The sequence below is a fragment of the Solanum verrucosum genome, unplaced genomic scaffold (genome assembly GCF_900185275.1).
Source record: "Solanum verrucosum unplaced genomic scaffold, falcon-dt-bn FXZP01000072.1, whole genome shotgun sequence".
Taxonomy (NCBI): domain Eukaryota; kingdom Viridiplantae; phylum Streptophyta; class Magnoliopsida; order Solanales; family Solanaceae; genus Solanum; species Solanum verrucosum.
In genome coordinates, this window is record NW_026020208.1 from 680,390 (window position 1) to 693,097 (window position 12,708).

General features: G+C 35.5%; 2 protein-coding genes across 3 annotated transcripts; one reads left to right on the plus strand and one right to left on the minus strand.

Annotated features, from left to right (window-relative positions):
• Positions 1–575: 575 nt before the first annotated feature.
• LOC125830206 (uncharacterized) lies at positions 576–9,631 on the plus strand. 2 transcript variants are annotated; one of them, XR_007443131.1, is made up of 4 exons: positions 576–759; positions 833–887; positions 1,626–1,816; positions 9,171–9,631. XR_007443131.1 is itself a non-coding variant. In XM_049509410.1 (3 exons), the coding sequence occupies exons 1-3, from the start codon at positions 668–670 to the stop codon at positions 1,725–1,727; spliced, it is 249 nt and encodes an 82-aa protein (XP_049365367.1). In that variant the 5' UTR covers positions 576–667; the 3' UTR covers positions 1,728–2,069. The 2 variants fall into 2 exon arrangements, 1 of the variants encoding a protein (XP_049365367.1); XM_049509410.1 differs by lacking the exon at positions 9,171–9,631 and having other exon boundaries at positions 1,626–2,069.
• Positions 5,227–9,560, minus strand: LOC125830169 (aspartyl protease family protein 1-like). Its single transcript, XM_049509365.1, has 10 exons — positions 9,211–9,560; positions 8,575–8,710; positions 7,604–7,839; positions 7,010–7,234; positions 6,757–6,892; positions 6,364–6,437; positions 6,202–6,301; positions 6,055–6,115; positions 5,578–5,649; positions 5,227–5,492 (listed from the first exon to the last, which is right to left on the minus strand). Exons 1-10 carry the CDS (start codon positions 9,558–9,560, stop codon positions 5,227–5,229), a joined length of 1,656 nt encoding a protein of 551 aa, XP_049365322.1.
• Positions 9,632–12,708: the final 3,077 nt, after the last annotated feature.

Consider the following 12,708-nt stretch of genomic DNA (forward strand, 5'->3'; position numbering starts at 1 on the left):
AGTTGTTTTTCTATAGGTCTGTGCACCCCTCTCCCTTTATGAAAAAAAGAAGATTATTTTAGTTAAGGGTTTATTGAAAATAGTTCTTTCTATTCCGCAAAGGTAGGAGTATAGTCTATATTTATTTTTTGGAACACTTAAATATAATAATGTTAATCCCATTTTTCTAAAAGCATTTAAATTTCTTGTGTAATAAAAATCTCTCACTACCAATCTTACTTGTCAAGTGATGGATTAGTATCTTTCTACCCATAACTAGAGAATATTCAGAATTTGAATCCTTAAGAATAATTTTTTTTATTGAAACCCCTTTAAATAGGTCCTATAATACGTAAATGGCCTAATGAGATGCAATGCATTATGTAACAAAAAAAAAAGTTATCTAATCAAGTAATTTTGTGTTGGGAGATGAACTGTGTGAGTACAAATCTAATCGGGTAATACAGATATCTAACGCCGTGTAAAATACCAAAAAAAAGTAAAGTTGAGTTAATTTTTAAGTGGAAGAATAAATTAAACAAATTAAAATAAAGGTGATAAATTTCCATAACATAGGTAGGTGTGGGGGCAAGAGTTAAGAAATCAAAATTGAGCTGATTTGTTTTTTTTTGACCCGTTAACCCATCATTTCAAATCCCTAGATTGTTGAGAATCAAATTGGATAAAAATGGTGAAATTTGGAAGAATACTTCTGAAAGATGGGATTAACAAGAAGCTCCTCGAAATTCTTGTCTGTCCACTTTCTAAGCAACCTTTGAGGTCTGAATTTTTTTACTTAAATTTGAAATTATTTTTCTTTCTCAACTCAGAATTTTTTTTTCTTTCGTTTAAGGCTTTGCGAGAAGACGAATTCTCTAATCAGTGATGCAATTGGTGTTTCATATCCGGTGAGTGATTTTTTTTTTTTTGGACAATTGAGTTTTATTTCCACTTTGTCAATGGGAATAATGTTTACTGATGGTTGCTAATTGCTATCTATCATATCATAATGTATTATATTGTATTGATTTGATGTATACAAATGTCTAGATAGATTGTATCGTTTCATAATGTCAAGCACCAGTAATCTGAATAATAAGTTTATTATATTACTTCCTCCATTTCAATTTATTTGTTTGTTTTTGACTTGACACGTAGTTCAATAAAATAAATACTAAGACTTTTGAATCTTGTGTTTTTAAATTAAAAATACTTAGAATGTATTGAAATGCTCTTTAATCTTGTGGATTTAAACATATATGGAGAAAGTTAAAGAGGTGCCAGACATTCTTTTTGTAACAAACTAAAAAAGAAAGTAAGACAAACAAATGGAAATGGAGGGAGTATAAAGTAAGTTGTTTAGACTATCTTTACTATACCACAAACTGAAATGGAGGGAGTATAAAGAGTTTAAAATCTTGGGACATAACTTTCCTTCACTTTTTGTAGAAAGTTATTTCATGACAAATAATTAAAAATGTTAATTCAAGAACATTTTCCATAAAAATATCGTCAGTACAAACGAAGGAAATTAGGAGAACATTTGTGTCAGATCAACTGAAGGTTTTTTTATTTGACTTCATGATTTATATTTTGCTGGTGTCTTAAGTCGTGATTTGCTTATGAGTCTCCTTGTGTTCAATTAGATAGTCGATGGGATTCCTCGTCTTGTACCAACGGATGGCAAGATTATCGAGACTGATGATGCATCACATTCTGATGGCTCTGTTGATTTGCCTGGTAATTGAACTGATGATCAAAGAGGTAGTTCTTAACACAATTCATTGACAAACGGAGTTCATAAGCTGATGGAAGATGTTAAAGAGAATTATGTCAGGTTACGTCAGTTGAACCTCTTTATTATGTCAACCTGCTCCTCGCTGCAGTCTTAGTTGTGGCAATCTGTACTTCACTATGTGGCTTATAAGAAGTGCTACTCTTTGATTAGTAAGACCTGGAAGTAGCTTATTTTCTTCTCTTCTTTTCATGAGGTAGTTTTGCGCAAATTTTTTGCATTTCAATCATCCATGCTTATTACACTTGGGCATAGATTGTGTTTTCCCATAAGCGTGAATCGTAACATATTACTGTATAAAGTCTCGTGATTTATACATTTTGATTAATGGTATGCCTCGAATTCACGAAACACAAACACCCTGGCATTTGGATAACATGACTTAAACTTCATTTACTGTTACTAGTTTCTGTTTTAAATTAGTAAGCATAATATCAGTGTTTTCTAGAGTTTACATGTAAATAAGGAAACCTAGTTCTAATGTTGCATTCCGAAACATAGTTGAGTTGCTGTATCTTGGCCTTAGAATACTTACAGAAGGAGCAATTAGTGGGATGCCATCAGTTAATCTTTGGCTTCTTCACTGTTAGTGTTTTAACTAGAATTTCAAGATCCTGAATCCCAGCCTTCCAAATTTTGATATACCTTGGAATCGGGATAATAGATACAATATAGAGAGGGAAGAGGTATTGCCTTTAAAGTAGCTGCTTATCAAGTGAAATCTGTAGATTTGGCATTGGAACTCTAAAACCTCATGCAAATTAAGTTGGTGTTTGAAGAAGTACACAGTAAGTACTAGGAATACCATATTCTATTTTCCTTCCATACTAGGAGCCTGTTTGGATTGACTTTAGACTTATTTTTATCATTTAAGCTTAAAACCAAGTGCTTATAAGCACTTTTTAAATTTATCCAAACACTTCAAAAGTGCTTAAAAACTATTTTGACTTAAAAATGCATAAAATAAGCTAATCCAAACAGGCTCTAGGTCTGATCTTAGCTCTTCCTATGCATTAGCTAATAAAGTGGGAAACATCACCGTTAAATCAAGGGAATGATGCTGCTTGGTGCCAGTTTTTGTACAAAAGGAGACCTTTCAGCTTCCTATGAACGAGACTACGAGTGAGTACTCAAGTCGCATGAACTATTTCACTCTATCGTCTGTTTCCATATTGTTGACAAAAACAAATCACAGAACAACATTGCAGTATGGGAAAAAATGGTGTGTTTTTTACTCTTTCAAGTTACTATAGCGCCACTTACACAGAGCTCACTATAAACAAGAATAAAGAACTTACGAAGAAATAATCATCAAATAATCAAATAATAGGGAGCATATATAAGATCATTTCAAAAGTTTTAACCGAAAGACTTAAGAAAGTGGTCTATAATCTGGTGGATGCCCAACAAATGGCCTTCATAAAAGGTAGGCAGATCATGGATGCAATTTTGATTGCAAGTGAATGTGTGGAGGAGAGAAAGAACAGTAAGGTGCCAGGCATTTTATGCAAATTGGATATTGAAAAAGCCTACGACCACCTGAATAGGGGCTTCCTCTGGAAGTCTTTGGAAAACAATGGGCTTTGGAGGAAAATGGCTAAAATGGATTAAGTTTTGCACTACAACTGTGAAGTTCTCTATTTTGATAAATGGTGCCCCCTCTGGTTTTTTCTCATCAGAGAGAGGACTGAGACAAGGAGATCCTTTATCTCCTTTCCTCTTTATCCTGGCGATGGAGGGCCTAAATGACATGCTCAGAACAGCCCAAACAAGAGGATGGATAAGAGGATTCAATGCTAATATGAATAACAGACAAGGTCTGGCCATCTCCCACTTACAGTATGCTGATGACACATTGATATTTTGTGATGCAGACAGCTCTCAACTAAAGTACTTGAGAGTAATTCTGATCCTTTCTGAAGCCATCTCAGGCCTACACATCAATTGGAGAAAGAGCTTCATCTTTCCTGTCAATGAGGTGCCTAGGATAAACATGCTTGCAAATATTCTAGGGGGGAAGATAAGGGATCTCCCCACAACATACCTTGGCATGCCTTTGGGTGACAAGAGCAGGTCAAAAGGTATCTGGAACAACATTCTAGAAAAGTGTGAGAAGAAGCTGGTGAACTGGAAGAGTCAATATTTGTCCTTGGGAGGAAGAGTCACACTCATCAACAGTGTGCTAGATGCTCTACCCACATATATGATGTCTGTTTTCCATATGCCTGCAAATGTGATTGATAGAATGGATGCAATTAGGAGGAATTTTTTGTGGCAAGGAAATTGTGATCCTAATAATCATAAATTCCATCTAGTGAAGTGGGACCAAGTCATTCTCAGCAAAAAGGAAGGAGGTTTGGGGATAAGGAATCTGAAAATCCAGAATCAAAGCTTACTTATGAAGTGGTTATGGAGATTTGCCTCACAAGAACAAGCTCTCTGGAAGGAAACAATAAAGGCTAGGTTTGGTATGGAGAATTTGTGGATCACCAACCTGTCCACACAACCCTATGGATCTGGAGTATGGAGATCCATTAGAAATTTATGGATCAAACTTTTTAACAAATGCAAAATCAAGGTAGGGAATGGTGGAAGGACTTTGTTCTGGGAAGACAAATGGGTGGATAAGGTGACTTTGAGAAATAGGTTCCCTATTTTGTTCAACATGAGCCTTCAAAAAGAGGCTACGATCAGAGAAATGAGAGATAATCAAGGGTGGGATCTAAGGTTTAGAAGACATCTAAATGATAGTTGAGCTACTCAACATTCTAGGGCAGTACAAAGATCTAAACACAGATGAGGACAATCTATTTTGGAATCCAGATGAGCAAGGCAGATTTTCAGTTGGCTCGGCTTATAGAAGCTCACAAAGACCTGGTACTCATATAGGTGGATGGCCTTGGAAGATGATTTGGAAAGTCAAGATACCACTCAAGATAGCATGCTTCACTTGGCTGTTAGCCAATCAGGCTGCACTCACTCAACACAACCTCATGAAAAGAGGCATGCAAATCTGTTCCAGGTGTTGGTTTTGTGAATGTGAGGTCGAGACAATAAATCATCTCTTTCTACATTGTAGAGAGGTTGCGAAGTTGTGGCAGATTTTCATCAACTTAAGGGGCATCAGTTGGACTATGCCAAGGAACATCAAAGAAGCTCTAGCTTGCTGGAACAGAGATGGGAATCAGTCAGGACACAGAGAGAGATGGAAGATTGTCCCTGCTTGCATTTGGTGGTCTATATGGATGGAGAGGAACCAGAGATGGTTTAAAAACAAGAGCTGCTCTATGCAGAATTTGAAGTTGAACTGCATGGTTCTTTTCTTTTTTTGGTGTAAACATGAATATCCTCAAGATGCAGAGGATATTCCTAGTATTTTAGAGTTCTTATGACCTCCATAGGAGTTCTTTTCTTTTAGCAACTTTTGGATGTAAGTATTACTAGAATACTCCTTATGTATTCTTTTGGTTATAATACAAGTTACCTTTCTCAAAAAAAAAAAACAGAACCACTACAAGTTGGCAAAAGAATGTCAAGCTCTTTGTTACATAGTTGCCCGCAGATGTTGATGATGTAAAATCCGGTGTCGACCTAATGGTATCATTTCCATTTTCTCTGGTGTCTTCTGGCAGCCCACGGGTAGGACCAGACCCTTCAGTAGGCCTTTGCTTGTTAATGGGGAGAATAGTTTTACTTTTGGATTCTTTAGAATCATAACCTGTGAAAAAGGACTCCATTTTAGACTTGAACTGGTTTTGCATACACAGAAGGTTCTAATGTTAAATAAGGAAACAGAAACTCACAATCAGACGGCTTCCATCCCAAAACCATCTTTTCTCGGTCAAAAACTACCTGATAGCCGGTCATAAAGTTTTCTGCAAAGGGGTCCTCATATCAGTGTTGTATGTTTCATCTCTAAAACAAAATATGTGAAGTCTCAAGATATAAGATGAAAACTAGGTTTTCAGTTTAAGTCCCAATGGAGATAATATAAGATGAAAACCAGGTCTCTGGCTTAAGTCCTAGTGGAGATAAAAGCCACTTGGTGATTTCTTCCCATTTGCCAAAGTCTTGGTGGGTAGAGTTAGCTGATACCTATGCTAGTGGGAGGTAACAGGTACCCAGTGAAAAGTACGCTCAAGCTGGCCCAAACACCACCATCATTAGAAAAAATGATGAAAACTAAAACTTATTAATATTTCTTGGCACGTGCTATTTGTAAGAGTTTAGATCCTTGGTTGCAGTAAGTAGAATTTCATTACTAGTTAATAGATACTCACGTCCAATGATATTGACATCCCCACTTTTGACAACAGCTAAACAATATGCTGTGGAACCGTCCTGAGGATTAAGCAGGGTCATTAGAAATTAGAAAATGAAAACAAGTATGATCTAATTCTAACATACTAAGAGCAGTACTATCTTACCGGAAGGGACAATGTTATAATTGGATCAAAAAGGTAAAACTGGTTGCCACCTTTCATCATCAAATTTACATCAAGAATTTGAAAGTAAGTTTGATTTACCCTGTATCAACAGATGGTGTTAACTTCTTCAGAGTTTATAGGGAATTAAGAGAAGGAATTTACCTTAGCCCATAGCAGTACTCAAATGGAACCTGGACCATAGGCTGAATACGTAGCTCTTGTGCCTGAGAATTAAACTGCAAAATATACTAAATACATTTAGCTGTCAAATATTAAACAACAAAATCTCCAATTAGTGACCATACATTCAACTCTTGAGTCCTGACCGAAGGCACATCTAGGATTTAAGCTTGATGAGTTCAACGTTTAAGGTTTTAGCTCTGAAATAATCGTCATTTGAAATTATGGTTTATATTTATTGAATTTTTAGTGTTTTTTTCAGACATATATGATAGAATTTTAGTGTTTATATGTGATAGATTTGTATTACGTGTCGAAAATAATTGCTTAGTTGAATAGTGAAATAAGTTGCAATAGTGTTTGCTCCCGACTCACATTCTCTGTAATGACTTTGTAAGCAGGATCATTTAAGTATGTGAATGAGGTGCCAGAGTCAACTATGGCTGTGAAATCAACATCAATATTCTTGTTTCCCACAGTTATTCCCGTCAGACTAATGTTATAAGTTTGGCTGCATTTAGAGAGGGAAAAGAAGGAAATATAGATGTTTAGATTGTATTCCCACATCTTAATCAAGCTTGAAACAGAATCAAAATGCTAAATACTTTGAATCAAGGTGAATGCTTACTGTGTCTGTTCAAGATTGAATGGTGTCTCTCCTTGGTCCAGACTCCCTTTGTCTCCAAAATCTATTCTTCCAATACCGTCAGCCCCAAAACACAGAGAAAAAGAATTCGCAGCAAGACCTTTGCTGGCTAAAACGCTAGGAACAGATATATTGCCCATACCGAGTCCAAATAGACCATTGGGAGCAGCACCATTCAAAAAAGCACCAGTTTGTTTCATTCCACACCTGAAATAGGACTACTAGTAAATTTAGATTGTAGTGGACAAGAAAAAGCATTAGACAACCCAATGCTTCTTTATCAAATTTGGGAAATCGAAACTACTTTCTGAAATTATCACTCGACTAGTTGATTTCACAGGTATTTTAGGAAGAGGCAAACAAAAAATTTAGAGTCAGTAAGTTCATAATCAGTTTGATTTCATAATGTGTATACATCGTAAATGTCTTTTAGCACATGTATGCATAGTTTGAGATGGAAAGTTGAACCCTTAGATCCGCATCTGATCCTTGAGCTTGCACTTCCTCTTGCACTGGCCTGTGTTAGTTATTACCCTAATATTCTCCAAAGAGAAACACGAAATAATACACACTCACCCCAATGTAATTGGTGCCTCAAAAGCCTTTTGTTGAGAACTATCTGTTTGTAAGTGCAAGATGTCTTCGACCAGTACCCCAGAAGATGAGGTATTATGGGAGAGATATGCAACTCTATAAGCACATGCACTTTGTGCCACTGAACATTGTCTTCCTTGCCCACATAGAGTGCCATTGCAGGGAACAATTTTGTTTGTTGATGATGTATTCGGGCTGTAAATGTTAAGGTCTGTAGGCTGTTCCAAAAATGTAAATTGTAAACAATTATGATAAGTGTCATCAAGCAATGACATAAACAGAAATAAGGGAAGAAAAAACATAAATAAGGAAATCTAGTCCATGAAGCCAACTTTGGTGTAGTACAGTAGCACACAAACCTAATGCTAGTAAGCACCTCAATTTTTCAATGAATGGTGATCCAAAACTTCATTTCAACCATATTTTTTCATGATGGAGGTGTTCGGCCTAATTGCACGCACCTTGATTATTCCATCTGGTACCTCCTATCTCTCACCAGTATAGGTATAGCTCTGCCGACCAAGACTTGGCAGAATGGGAGGAAATTTCTTAGTGTTCTACACCTCCATTGGGATTTTGAACCCAAGACCTCTTGTCTATCCTCCCGCTTCATTGATCATTCAATCACTCTTTTTTCAATCCTATATGACGTGCATAAAATCTCACTTCTGCACATACTTAATTCTGTGATATTTTTAAACATTATTATTCAAATTCCAACTGGTTCCTCAAAATTGTCCGCGCAGTTTCTTCTTTGATACTAGATCTCAAGCTTAATTGCAAATTTATCAAATAACAAGTGCAATTTAACTGGCTATGGCCAGTTTTTATCCTATTTTATAGGTATGTCATCATTTTTTGATAGGTAAGAGTATCTTGTTGTTATAGGTTAACTTAAGCTTAAAATCTTTTATATACAGTTAATGCACAAAACTAAAGTTCGATTGACATACTCTTCCAGAACCTGTCAGGAGTGTGTGAGCGCAGTTGTTGCAGTTACATGGTAGCCAAAACAAGTCGCTGCCAGTGTCGAGTGCCACCAGAAATGATAGCCCAGGTGTGCCCACTGTCACATTTGCATAATGCAAACTGAAACTCACACAAACACATTTAGTTAGTCCTGAAGGAAGAACGTACTTGGTTGCTGCATGACTACAGGTAATGCAATTTAACAACTATATATATAGAGTTCGAACCAAAGCTATTGAGTTCAGATGAGCCTGTAACTAATGTACCAGGTCCCCTCTTCCCAGGATCCCCTACACGTAAGCAGTGGATGCATGTCTACCGGTCCCACTATCTCAGCATAGATGCATCCTCTGATTATAAATCCTGAATCCACCTCGACTTCTTTCTCTTACAAAACTTTGTCTTCCATTGCCAAATTACATAGACAAGTAAACCTCGGTCAAATTGAAAACAGACACGTGCCATACTTGCACAAAGGTCATACTAATTTCTCTGTACCGTTCCAATTTTATTGGATATCCCAAAATGAACAAAAACAGATAATCATAAGCAGAAGTTCCAGAGTTCTTTTGACACATAGGTGATTGCAGTACTAATATAGAGAAGGAGAAGGAACCTACAATCCCAACGAACTGAGTAGGACTGTTTTGTTTCCTCCTCCGGCGAACGTGAGCGGTAGTGGAATAGGATCAATGGTGCTGGTAAGACGGCGACTGTTGGGAGTAGTATCAACGGTGCTGGTAAGCCGGTGCCTGTTGATATGGCGATCACGTTGTGTCCAAGCTGAATAATATTGAATACTACCTTTTTTAGGCAACCAGGGAAGGTCTAAAATACCTTTTACTGGATCAGAATACCTGTGGTGTATATCAAACCTGAATGTCCCAAATGCTTCACTGCTGTTATGCAACAGTAAAGCCAAGAAAATAACAAATACCATGAAGTTACCAGTACAACAAAAATCATCCATTGTAATCAAATCAACCCAATGGCTCAGTTCAATTGTCAAGATATTGTCTGTTCTGGTCTAATCTTTGGAGCCTTGCGATTTTGCGAAGACTTCTCAACAGTTGAATTCCTGATGATTCTGCCTTATAAAGGAGGCCCTATGTTTGTCCTCTTATTCCAATATGAGATTTGCCTAAGTCAATCTCCAGAGCTAACAAGTCCTCTTGTCCTACTATAGGTGTTGTGATAACCTTTACCAAGTCTGAACGATTGTCAACTACCAGATATGTTGGTCTATAATATTCACTCCGACCCACAAGCACATATCATTGAATCCCATGGGCTTCTAGGGTGGAGGTTTGGTTGAAGATGACGTGATGCAAGTGAATGTCTGCGAAAAAGTAGTTGTAATTCAACCAGAAGCAGTTTGCGGGAAGAACTCCTCAAGGTTTTCTCAATAGAACATTGATATGAAATGAACAAAAAAGACTGGAATATATATATATATATATATATATATATATGCATAGTGTATAGTACATGTATATAATGTGTGAGAAACAAAAAGGGAAGAATTATGAATCAATAAAATGGTGTTTGATAAAGATATATGAATAGAAATGTGGAGGATGTGGAAGGTGTGCCCACCAGCTGAAGCTTTTACTACAAGTTGTAGTAGGTTATTGTCAAATGGGGAATAATGATAGAATGAGAGAGACATAGTGGGTTACATGTTTTGGGCTCAGAGTTAATGGGATCCAGGTTTTTAATGTTAATGGTGTATGTGAGAACTTGGGAGGGTGGTAGTACCTACCAGAATAACTAGTGAGATGAGAATTATTGGAAGATTGACTTTGTTGTTGGTTGTATGTCATGTGATGCTTCCTCTTGTACATGCTTAATTATTTGTTTCCTTCTATGTGTTCATTGATTTGCGTTACTTGAGCTGGGGTCTTTCGGAAATAGTCTCTCTATCTTTGTAAGGTCCATATGGTCCCGTATACTCTACTCTTCTCAGACCACATCTTGTGGGATTACACTGAGTATGTTTGTTGTTAAACTCGACAAAGGTTCATTTAAGATGTGTATAATCAGCAAATAAGTGTATTTTAGTTGTTTATAAGGAAAATATTATGGATATTATATTTCTGTTTTTTCCCTTTATTGCTTGTTTTTTTAAAAAAAAAACTAAAGCCTATACTTTAATTGTGCTTTGCGCTTAAATCCCTAATAACAAAACTGGATTTAAGCATAAGAGTCTAATACTGCAATTTCAAGTTTATTCTGTGACAAGCATTTGCATGTGATCATCTGAATGCTTAATAAGCAAAAACAATTCAAAATAAAGGTACTCCGCACTCATTATACAATAATATATTCAGTGTAATCTCATAATCCATTTGGAGAGGGTGGTGTTTACATAGACCTTACCCCTACAAGGTGGAGATGTTAGATCTTTAGCTCAAGTAAAAACATTCCAAAACAGTTGAAACAAGGAAAACAACATATATTCTACACTCACTATAATAAGAGACTGTTAAAAAGCCCTTTTTAATGGTCACCTTTTGTTGAACTCAGTAAAATGGATCAGAAAATGATTTTCTTAGGTTCAGCTAATCATAATATAATATAATGTTTTTCTAAATTATGTGAGAAGGCAAACTTAGGAACAATAGATAGCTAGAGTTGTGAAACTACAAAAAGTGATGGTTCAGGTATGTTTTTTTTTTTGAAAAGGTAACTTATTCAGGTATGTTTTGATATGTTAGGGTGTGTTTGGTACGGTGGAAAACATTTTCTACTAAAAAATAAGTAACTTTTTTGCGTATAGTAACTTTTTTCGGACTTCACCTATTGGATTACATTGTTATATATTCTCTTCTCGCACCGAGGGTCTTGCAAAAACAGTTATGTTCCTACGTTCTGACCTCTACTTAAATTGAATGGAAATATTCAACAAATACAAATGGAAAGAAATTGATAAATCATTTAACGTTATTCAAGTATTTCAAAAATAGTCTATTTACCTCTCAGGAAGTAGGCGTAAGGTATGGGTATGCATACACTCCATCCTCTCGAGGCTCCACATGTAAGATTACATTGAGTGTGTTGTTGTACATACACACACTTTCTTCTTGCTCTGAGGGTCTTGCGGAAATCACCTCTCTTAATTTTTCATATATTCTACTCTTCCAGACCCTACTTGTAGATTACATTGGGTATGTTATTATTATATACACAGTCTGCTATTTATTGATTATTTTGTAGTATTTGCATTAAAAAAATGTTGTTATCATTTTCTGTCATTAACCTATATATTCAATTTTGACTATATATTTAACCTAAATCAACCCAATTTCGAATCTTAAGAATAAGATCGCCTTTAACAAGAAAGTCATTTACCTCCTGAAGTGAGACTTTCCTGACGTGAATCTAAGATTCAAAGCTAATATCAACCATCTAATAAGAAACAAAATAATATAACAACAACTATAACGAGATTATGAGATTTTTTCATATAGTATAAGGTCCAAGTTGGTACGCTGAAATTTAATTACTAGTATTGTATGAAATAGCAAATTATTAATTCAAATTAAATATTATAGCCATAGTTTATTTTAATTGTAATTCGCAGCAAACATCCTCTTTTTTGCCATCTGATTCGATATACAATTAGCCATTTTCGGTATACAATTAGCCATTTTATACATTTCGGTATAAAATGTATAAAATGCGTTCGTGTTTGTATAAAGCGAGAGAAAAATGTATGTACAAATACAAATACATATATTTTTATCCTATACACTTATAATTATACAAATACAGATCTTTATACAAATTACAATGTATAAATGATTTTATACAAAACTGAACAATTTGTATAAAATTGGATGTTTGTAGCGAATTATACAAATCAAAAACTCCATAGCAAACATAAAATTTGCTATGGAGCGCAATTACGCAAACTATAGCTATAACATACAAATATGATTTTTATGTTTGTTACATGTGAAAGTTGCTCTCTTTTTTTCAAGAAAAAATAGAGGAGATGTTCCAAAAAAACTAAGACATGCTTATAAGTGATCCAAAATAACGGCTAAACAATTATGTTTGCGACAAATTTTAAAGTGATAGAGAATAAATTACAGTCACAAATAAAATATAAAGAA